This window comes from Pararge aegeria, chromosome 21, assembly GCF_905163445.1.
Source record: "Pararge aegeria chromosome 21, ilParAegt1.1, whole genome shotgun sequence".
NCBI classification, from domain to species: domain Eukaryota; kingdom Metazoa; phylum Arthropoda; class Insecta; order Lepidoptera; family Nymphalidae; genus Pararge; species Pararge aegeria.
The window spans coordinates 2,324,438-2,335,979 of record NC_053200.1 but is presented as its reverse complement, the minus strand read 5'-3'; the positions used below and the strand labels follow the sequence as shown (position 1 = coordinate 2,335,979).

Here is an 11,542-nt window from a genome sequence, read left to right as displayed (position 1 = left end):
GTCGTGTCTGTCACTTGTCAAAAGTAATCCGTCGGGGCGTTTGCGTCGGGGGGAATTTAGTCCATTATTTATTGAATGAAAGTTTAAAATAGTGAAATTATAAAAAATGGCTGAATCTGTAACAGAACTCCCTATTACTGTAGAGGAAAGTGTTATAGAAGGCCTACAAAATGGAACATGCAAGACCCCGTTGAGCATTGAGGGAGTCGCAATAGCGTACTTAAGTTTAGTGATAATGGCTATTTTACCCATATTTTTTGGGTCTTTCCGCTCTGTAAAATACTTAAAAGAGCAAAAGGTGAGTCTAACTTTGATTATTTCATTTATCAATCTCACTTTATCATTGTTAAGCGTGGTTTCAACGTCCAATAAGAACAGCGCACGCACTGTCTTCGTGGCACATTTTGAGCGTTTATCCAGCCTTCCCATGTGTCACTGTAGAGTCCCAACACTGGCGATTACTTGATCTATCCCTAGGAAATAATTTATTTAAGGAGTTATCCTAGGTTGAGAATTGGTTTAGCCAACAGACCTTTCTAAAATGCTCAGACACCATTATGCTCATTTTCCATTTCGTTATATCTGTGATGAAGGGAAGTATTGATTAAATATCACTAGCCCACTGTCACATGGGGAAATTTTTTTTAGCTTAGACCCTCAATACTGATCCATTGCAGGCAAGTTGGCTCAGGTGATGACAGAAAGTCCCACTGGTGTTCAAAGGGCTGTTCTATAAACAGAGTTTTATCATCAGCATACATTTCTGGACATGGCCTGGCCTTTCCAGGCTTTGACCTGTTGCCGGTTGGACAACCAATACAGCCCAAAGTTTTTTTATTAGCCCCTGATCACTCTTGTGACTTTCTCTTTTTGATCTTAATGACTACTAATGTGTCTTTAGTTTAGGAAATATCACACTTACACTAACACTATAATTATTATATTTACTCTATAATTAATGAGGTAATAGATTTGTTGTGCACAGGTTTTTTACTCAATTATTCAAAAATAATAAATAAATTTAGCACATTTATTTTATTTCACAGCAAAAATATTAAGTTTTCCTAAGGAAAATCAAAACATTTATCAAGCTTCCTTATTTTTTTTTTAATGTTAGCTAATGTTGAAATTACAAACTAAAGATAATAAGTTGTAAATCCATAACCTGAATACCAAATCAAGAGCTTAAAAACAAATAAAGACTTATTTAAAAGAGTATAAAAAAATTATAAAAATCAGGATATCTATCAAGTCTGGACATATGAAAAGAATGAGGAACTATTTCCTCCATTCCTGAACATAATAAGATCCTAACTAAATCAAAATGGAACTGAGAACTAAGTGGCACACCTTTAAATTGAATAAGAATTTTTGGAATGCTGCCCATTGACCAGACCTATATATGATAGGTCTGGTCAATGGGCAGCGACCCTGCTTTCTGAGTCCATGGCAGTGAGTTTGATTCCCACAAGTGGAACATGTTTGTGTGATGAGCTCAAATGTTTTTCATTGCTGGGTGTTTATCTGTATATTATAAGTATTTATGTATATTATACATAAAAATATTCATCAGTCATCTTAGTACCCATAACACAAGCTACGTATACTTTGGGGCTAGATGGTGATGTGTGTATGGTTTTAGTATATTTATTTATATATACTGTATGTATTATTTTCCCTATTGTAACTATCTCAAAAGTTTCCAGTAAAGAATATATTATAATTATCAATTAATAATAATTGGCAGAAGTTAGTTGAATGAATTTATTGTTTCAGGAATCAGGTGAAATACATGAGACAATGACGAATAAAGATGCGCTGATGTTCCCCCTGTTTGCATCTTGTGCTCTCTTCGCCTTCTACATATTCTTCCAATTCTTCTCCAAGGAGTACATCAACCTTCTTCTCACTGGATACTTCTTCTTCCTTGGCGTGTTGGCTTTGAGTCATCTGCTTAGGTAATTATGAAAGGAATTTTATATGATATCTGTTTAATTAACCAGGTAAGCCTGGCCTCCTTCTTCAGAGGGACTTAGATATTGGACACTGCTGCTATGAGGCTTAAGCAGTAACTATGAAATGATAGTGATGATAATTCAAACTGACAGCTAAATTGTCTCTTCACAGCATGGGCTCAACAGTACCAATTAAGTAATGCAGGTTATTTCTGTGAGTTCTTTAATAGAAAAATCACTTGTTTCGCAGTTTGTGACCTAAACCATGCATCAAAACAAAAGGTTGGCTTTAGTTATAGTTATATGAGGGAGACACATCTTCATTCAGGTTTCGGTGATAACTAGCCACGGCCGAAGGCTCCCAGAAACAAGACCAGACCGCAGAGAATGCTAAAATTAAAAATTCCCTATCCCTAAATTGATCAAACAATGGACCTCATCTTATAAGACCACTGCTCGCATCACTGAGCCAGAGAAATTGAACAATATATGGATTTAAAACGAAATTTTAATAAATTAGTTCATTTTATTCTTGACCTTAAATTAGCTTATATCTATTAAGTTTATGGCTAATTTAAGATAATACTCTATAATTTATGGCTAATTTAAGATAATACTCTATAATTAATATAGAGTATTATCTTAAATTAGCCATAGCCATAAAACTGTTATTTGTGCTACATTGTGGAGTTCCAGTCCTTGTGTAATCAATATAGTTATATCTCTGCTGCCTTCGTTCTTCGTCCGCATTTACGGTTTCATACAAATAAAGTGGGAAACGTTTCTTTCGCTGGGATAACAATTATGTTTCAGAGGTACATTATATACCGTCTCTAAGACTTTGTGAAACCAAAACGCTACTAGTTTTTGAGTAAATCACTGCCATAGCTTTTATTGAAAGAAATCAGATACAGCCCTATTATCACGCGCAAAAGAAAAGTCAAGTGACCGCACTTTATTAGGTACGCGTCGCGTAGCGTAGGTCCTATGCGCGTGTCGGTCTTTTATCTTCAATAGGGTTGTCATAAGTAAACACTTAGAATGTTTTGAATTAGTTTGTATGGAATAATAAATATGCTTCTTTTGATTTAATGTATTTATAGGGAATGATGTGTGAAATATTATGCACCCCCCAATAGTACAAGTTGAGCGTTGTACTTCCGTTACAAGTTGTATACACGTTATAAAGTAATAACAAATATATGCGCTTATCAACCACGGTTGGAACCTTTTAGAAAAACATTATTATGATTTTAGTGTAGCGTAACGAATAATAATATGCACAGAACAAGTTGTTGTATAATTTTGTACCGCATTTAATTAGACGTGTTCAAAGTCTAACTTTTTTTATTAAAATTAAAATTGTAGTTCACGCGGATAATGGACGTGGATGTTTACGTTATTGTTGACTACTCTTTCTATCTCTCTCTCTAGTCTCTCCTGTGATTGCTGGAGATCGTAGTCATCGCATCGGTTTCTATCCGAGGTCAGCCTAGCAATAGCGTAAAATTTGCACATTGGGTATCTCATTGGTCTACTCAGCCTCTGAGCGGCCTCTTGGTCTCTTGCCTTCAGTGTTTCCCGTGATATTAAGTTTTTCTAAACTCTCATCCCCACGTAGCAGGATATGTCTAAAATAAAGGAGCTGGAGTAGCATATGTAGCAAAAAACTTGCAACTATTTTACTAAAAATTACTCACCACAATGCTAAATTTTAGGTATTTATTTTGAGTGTTTAAAGAGACTAGTTGTAGTTGGGTTTTTTTAATTTTAGTCACAGAGTTAAAAACATTGAGAAAACGCGTACTCGACCGATATGTATTGAAGCAATGAAAAACCACTCCACTTTAGTAGTGTTTCTCGAACAGGCGGTTAGTCACTTCATTCCATTCAGCAGTTGACAGTAATCATGTTACCTCTAATGTTCTAGAAGTTCACCATCAAATGGGGAAAATGGGAAAAGTTTATGAGCTAGCATATTCACGGGTGTGAAGTGAGACGTGTGCGGGGCGTTTTCACTGTTTTTGAGCACAATACACTGCATCCAATAATGGCTGAATGAGGGTTCTGTATGTTCTTAATTCTATGATGTTAATCATTTGACGCGGGTAGAGTTTGTATATTAATGACATTTTATAGTTTCCTAAAAAACTGTGCCCATTTTGGGCCATTATTTGCATATCAGCTATGCAAGTTTTAAGATATTATTTAATAATATATCTATCATTTATTCTTTTTCATTTTTTTTTTTAATTCTTGTGCTTTTGTTTTAAAACAAATAAAAAACTAAAAATTTATAATATAATAAAAAGTATTATTTTATTATTAAAAGCCACGTAGGGGCACTAAAGTAACTTGTTTTCGCCTTCGGCTTTTAGTTTATTTTAGTCATGACATGCACACTGATTAAAAAATAATCATATATTTTTTAGTAAATCTTTATCTTGTGTTGATTGACCTACAAATGCTCAGAGGCCAACGTCTTCACGTCGTGCGTAATGTAAATCCCAATTTTACTGTTTACCCACACTTATCAGTGTTAGACCCGGTCAGGGCTTCCCTGCTGTGATTCATAATATCGGACGTGTTAGCAGCCTTTTGTTTGTTATCCAAACACCCATAATATGTGTCCTCTATAGAAGATTCAACGAAACAACAAAAATCATTACGCATTCTTATAAATATCTTTTGCAGCGTTTAAAATATCCGGCAGTATGCTGTCAAAACGTGAATAGCTAATTTTTATGCAAACAATATAACGAAAATTGCAGGGTTTCGAATAACCTAGCCTGTTACCATTTAAGGCTGCATCATTACTTACTATTTCACGACCTGCCTGGTGCAGCGGTGAGCACTGTGGTTTAAAGTTGGAGGTCTTGGGTTTGATCCCGGATGGAGCAATTTGGGAATTTATTATTTCCGAATTTTCTCTTGTCTTGCCTGGTCGGCCGTGGCTAGTTACCACCCTACCGACGAAGACGTACCGCTAAGTTAGCGTTCCGGTACGATGTTGCGTAGAAACCGATTAGGGGCGTGGGTATAACTGCCATACTCCCTATCGGGCTAGCCTGCTACCATCTTAGACTGCATCAACACTAAATTTCAATTTATTCAGCACAATACATAATTTTACATTTACAATACAATATTTGAAATTAATTTAATTATATAATGTAACGTATTTACACCCAGGTGATATTGCTGTCAAGAGCTGACTTGTACTTGAATAAAAAAAGCATCAGGTGTTATTTGTAGCCAAGGAAAATTTTATAGGGGGAATAAAATCGTGTGAGCTATGTCGGTAACTCTTGCTGTTTTCCGAAGCATTGTTTGCCCTATCGTCCACTGAGTGCTTCTGAGCTGTTGTAATATATTTTTATATTATTGGTAGGACTTCGACTTCACTTCCGGGGGGCCTTGTTCGAATCTCAGCATGCGCCTCTAACATTTCTAAGTTATGTGCGTTTCAAGAAATAAAAATATCACTTTCTTCAAAGGTGAAGGAAAACATCGTGAGAAAACCTGCATGCCTGAGCGTTTTCCACACTGTTCTCAAGGGTGTGCGGAGTCCACCAATCTGTACTGGCCCAGCGTGGTGGACTAAAGCCTTAACCCCTTCTCATTGTGGGAGGAGACCCATGCCCTATAGTGGAACGGTAATGAGGTGATATGATGATGAATATACATTTTAACTTACTCATATCTTGCAGCCCCATCATAGCTCTGATCGTGCCTGCGTCGGTGCCAAACCTCCCGTACCACATACTGTTCACGCGCGGCGAGAGGGACGCACGCACCGACATCGTCAACTACAAGTTCACGTCTTATGACGTCATCTGCCTCGTCATATCGCTCATATTCGGCGCCTGGTATCTCCTCAAGAAGGTGAGTCTCTTAGCCTCTGTACCGAACGTGTCCTCTGTATTTCATGTCGATTAGTGGCTTGCATAGAGGGTATGCAAAATAATAAAAAACGTGGCGTGCATAGAGGGTATGCAGATCATATAAAATGAAGAAAATCTCCATTACTAGTTAAAAATACTTAGGGGTAGGCTTTTTATAACTTTTACAATGCCTATCCTTTAGTTTTTGACAACTCTTACTAGAGATTTTCTTTATTTTATATCATCTGCATACCCTGTGCATACCCTCTATGCACGCCACGTTTTTATTATTTTTAGGTTCATTAGTACTTTCTGTCATTGATCGACCACTGATACGTTATGTAGGTACCTTACGTTATAACAAGCTATCTTTAAGTCCCCAGTAATAGAGCTTTATCTAACAAAAGCAGCAATACAACATTGTTTACTAACTTGTAACGTCACAAGTAGGTAAACAGATATTCAATCTCTGTTTTGTGATATCTCTCTACATGGATAATACCAGCACATGCGATATTTTTATTACATTCAAATACTTTATTGCAGTAGCAGTCTTCATTTTTTTTTAACGGACGTCCTTTTACTTTTAAATGTATGTTTGTCAAACTCTGTAATTAATAGACAGTTTTGCAAAACTGTTTTTGTTTTAAAATTGGCTTTTTCCAAATTGTTCTAATTAAAATCTCATATAGATCTGATGCAGATCGAAGACAGGCGACTTAACTCTTCTAAAAATACAAAAATAAAAATACCTGTACACTGAAAATGGTTACGCAAGTATATTCAGTATATTGGGATACGCCTACATTTTCTATCAAAGTTAGGAGTAGTTACATATTTTTTCGCCATTTGAAGCTAGATATACTATCGAAATAGTTTTATTTTAAAATATCTTGTTTGTTTTCCCGTTGTGCAGCACTGGATAGCGAACAACCTGTTCGGCATAGCGTTCGCGATCAACGGCGTGGAACTCCTCCACCTCAACAATGTGGTGACCGGCTGCATTTTGCTCTGCGGCCTGTTTCTCTACGACATCTTCTGGGTGTTCGGCACCAACGTCATGGTCACCGTGGCCAGGTCCTTCGAAGTGCCCATTAAATGTAAGTTGGCAGTTGTTACTGTCTATAAATCAATCAATCAATCAATCAAAATTACTTTATTGCACACAAGAAAAAAAAAACAACAAAGGTACAATTAAATTTGTGTAACAAAGGCGGCCTTATCACTTATAGTGATTTCGTCCAGGCAACCATTATGAGGAATTGGCTCACATATGAATCCTTATAATATATAAATTAGAATAAATATATATAATATAAAAATATATTTTTATACATATATATAAAGTGTAAACAAAAACCGAAATAATACTTTACAGGCTTTAGAGGTACATTATTTACTGTCTCTGAGACTTATCTGAGAAACCGAAACGCTAATAGTTTTTGAGTAAGGCACTGCCAAAGCTTCCCACCAAACCGATCCCACCGTATAAGTTTTTATTAATTAATACATTCTCTTTTTACGTTATTCTTTGATCGAAGAAGCAAGTAGTGGCAACCTATAAGGTTTTTTAAATTAATGCAAATAAGCTATTGTCCACTTTTAACAAATCTCGTGGGAGCCGATTGTTTTTGGCACAAAAAGTAGCCTAAAATTTTATACTCTCCTAACATTTTACGTTATGTTATGTTTTCCTTATCCTAAGGTTGCCTGGAAGAGATAGCTACGAAGCGATAATACCTCATTTTGTATACTTCTTCTATGTGTTTTTGTTATTCTTCTTCTGTAGTTTTATTTGTGTGCAAATAAGGAGTATAAATAATTAAATAAATAATTTTATCCTTCCAACTAACTCAGTGCCAAAAAACAAGTTGAAGGACAAACAAACACTATCGTATTAATGAAATTAGTAAGGATTAGTTAATTATGAATAAAAAAATGTAACATATGCTATAGCCAAATGAAGAAGAAAAAATGTATAGGGCTAATAATGATATTCAACATTTGTCCACAGTGGTGTTCCCCCAGGACCTCCTCGTCAACGGCTTGAACGCCAGCAACTTCGCAATGCTGGGTCTCGGAGACATAGTCGTCCCTGGACTGTTCATCGCTCTCTTGTTGCGTTTCGACAAGAGTTTGAAGCGCGGCTCGGAGTTCTACTTCCGCGCCACATTCACCGCGTACATCTTGGGGCTTCTGGCTACTATACTGGTGATGCACGTGTTCAAGCACGCTCAACCTGCGTTGCTGTACCTGGTGCCCGCTTGTTTGGCCACTCCCCTGACGCTCGCCTTGCTGAAGGGAGACATCAACGCGCTTTTCAAGTGAGTGATAAACAAATTCTTAACTTACTTTGAACTCCTAGTGTTTATGCTTTTTTGAGCTCCAGCATAATATCCAGGCCTCAGACGCAGTCGTTCCTGGACAAAATAATATATCCTGAGTCTTTTGGCCAATACTGGTGATTAAATTTTCAAGTGAGTGGTATACCTGGTCATAACTTTTGGTGGTGTTTATTTCTTCTGATCTCATACCTGCTTCCCGTTTTATTGGTCACGCCACACACGCAATCTTAGTTGAAAAGTAACATCAACGCCCTCTTAAAGTGAGTGATAAACAAACTCTTAACATCTTCTGGACTCCTAGTACTTTTGCTCAGAACGCTGAAGGATGACATCAATGCGCTTTGGCACTTCCAAAGCGCAGTGATGTACACATTCTTTACTGCTTCTGGACTCCTGGTACTTATGCTCAGAAAATTATATTTCACTAAGCTTAAGCATCTTGTCCGGGCCTCAGTTGCAGACGTTCATAGATAAGGAGAAGTTCATAATTAAGGATATGCGTGTAAAAGGAGTGGATAATGAGATGACGGCTGATAGAAAATATGAGAAATATTGTGCAGACTCGTCATAGTGTGGGATGAGGACAAGAAGAGTTGTGTGCGCAAACACAGGTGCACTCCAGAGTCTAAGCCTGTGGATTCGATTCCCAAAACTGGAAAATGATTGTGTTATGTATGACCATGAAAGTTTTTCAGTGTCGGTTTATTAAAAGTTTTATGTATATTATTTATATATACTAATCAGTGATCTTAGTACCCAAGACACAAGCTGCGCTTAAGGGCTAGGTGACGATGTGTGTATTGTCGTAATATATTTATTATTTACTAGCTGTACCCTGTCACGCTTCGCTGTGGTACATTGTGATTGAATGGTTTAGAAAATAGATAAAAACAGTCCTTGATGCGTATTATATATCATGCTAAAATTTCAGCTTGATCGGTGCAGAACTTTTTGAGTATTTGAAGCGTACACAAACCAACATAACATTTTTATATAAATGGATTATATATAGACAGTCAATAAATAAAATGTTCCTTATCCGCAGCTATGAAGACCAACCGGCGCTGCCCGAATCTCCGACGGACGCGGTCAAGGCGAAGAAGTCTGAGTAAAACTTACAATCCACTCATTGCACGCACAAATAAACGACAAGTTGTGAATTAGGCACATTAAGCTCAGCGCACACTACAACGGGCCGCTCCGCACCGAATCACATTCCTGATACATATTATGATATATGATTCGCTGTTGCCCGCGTTCTTTGGAACACAGCATCGCCACAATGCTGCTTAGCGGCAGAAATAAGCATGGCGATAGTAATTCCCCGGGCGAGCTCTTTTACAAAAAGCTCTACTAATAGTAGTACTGGGATAAAACATTGCCTATTTTACTATACGTCTTTTTAATTAATGCAAAAAATCAAGTTAGGGCGCAAAGGGAGGACATACAAACAAACAAAACTTCCGCATTTATAATATCAGTTAGGATGTGATCGATTTTATTTGATTGGTATACAATCAATGAATTTGTTTTTCATAATTATGTTAATGAATTGCTCGTTGACGTCTTGTCCTTCAAAGGTACACTGCTGAATATATTTAGAATAAAGTCTTTGCTGGACATTACTCTTTTTGACAATGTATAATGTAGACATCTTATCCTTGTCCGCATCTTCTCTGGGTTTTACTCTTCTTTTGATAGTATTAAAATAAATAATAAAATATATTAATTACATCTTGGTTAAGAAATTTTTAATAAAAAGGCTGGCAATAAGCGTTCTGTCCGCTGTAATCTTAAACAAGATGATGACATTTGGTTATTGTAATATAGATACTGGATTAAAGATTAACTGTGAAGTTTCTTCTTCTTTTACGGTGGTAGTCACTGCAAACATTCAAACTTGACATTTCAGAAGTGCTGAAAAAGTGGGCCTATCTGAAATAATTTTATTATGAGTCTCCTAGGAATTTCTAAACTCCATTATCATTGACCCTTTTTTGTTATCTGTCCATCTAATGGAGGATATACAAATGCTGCGACTTGCAGGACCATTCAAACACTACAGGTTCTCTGAGTTACGAAAATTCCTTTCAATGTCAACCACAAATTTCCCTAAAAATCGATTAATTATAGGTGTTTGTTTTGCGGTGCGCCCCGTTTAAGTGTGCGCAAGCCTTTACAAAAATATTTTTCTATCTGCCTTCAATGGTGAGGGACCATTACAATGAGAACATACTTCCAACACTAGATTACTTTATTTAGGCCGAGAGCTAATGGACGATTCATTCAAAGTGTTGATAAGTCGACATAGAAATTTCAACGAAATTATAAAGTACAAGATTTGCTCGCTCGCAATTGAGGTGTCGTTTTCTTGTATAGAAATAAATGAACATCGGAGTATAGTGGATCTTATTTACTAAACAGTAAAGCTCAAATTTGCTTACAATTCTTAAATAGGGCTTTGACATAACGTTTGTGTAATAAAAATCAGGAGTACACAATTTGCAACTCTACAATGAGTGACATTAGGTTCATATGACTTTAAGAATACAGTTTAATTTTCGAAAACAATTCCTCGATTGCAAGCGGAACGGAAGCTTGTACGGAACAATTTAATCTCCTCAGCTTTGTTTTGCAGAACCATAGCAGTACTAAAAGATTAGAAATATACCGGTGTACTTTGAACGAATCTGCTTTCGTGCCTTCGGATGTAATGATAAGTAAAATGACACTTCCTTTTAGAATCTTCCATTGTTTTATTAATTCGGACTTGCATAAATAAATGGTTATTGTAATAAAATGTGCATGATTAATGTCTAAAATTGTGTACGTTTAGAATTGTGGCTTGTGTATATGAATGTATATTTTGGGCTCGTGCCGTATATAGAAGCGGAAGCAGATTTAACCTGGGCTAAGTTCCCGGTTTGCTAAAATCATCAAAGGAAATAAGGTTGTAAATCTTTTGGCAGACTAAAATTACTGAACTGATGAATGAGTGAGGTACTTAAGTATTTGTTTATATACTACAGTACAATATTACAATTAAATTATATAATATATAAATAATATTATAATTGTTTTTTTCGTTTAAATGTGAGCACTAGATTACATTAAGTATATTAAGTTTTCGATTTTTTTTTAATTCTATTTTTTTAATATTTGATGTTACCAATTAGTAAACAATATTGCCAGAAGTAAATGTCGATGTAAAATCTCTAGATGAATCATAATATGTATAAATGTTTGTGTAATAAGTACATTCCGAAAAATAAATAAATAGGAAATATGAATTAAATATTAAATTGAAATACATAGTTTCATTTCTCGATTGGGGCCCGAAAGTTGTATATTATATAAA

The 11,542-nt window shown here is 36.0% G+C and overlaps 1 protein-coding gene across 1 annotated transcript; it reads left to right on the top strand.

Annotated features, from left to right (window-relative positions):
* The first annotated feature begins 8 nt into the window (after positions 1-8).
* LOC120633131 (minor histocompatibility antigen H13) lies at positions 9-11,468 on the top strand. The gene is made up of 6 exons (XM_039903246.1): positions 9-298; positions 1,777-1,958; positions 5,666-5,840; positions 6,756-6,939; positions 7,854-8,163; positions 9,230-11,468. The coding sequence occupies exons 1-6, from the start codon at positions 107-109 to the stop codon at positions 9,294-9,296; spliced, it is 1,110 nt and encodes a 369-aa protein (XP_039759180.1). The 5' UTR covers positions 9-106; the 3' UTR covers positions 9,297-11,468.
* The last annotated feature ends 74 nt before the right edge of the window (positions 11,469-11,542 follow it).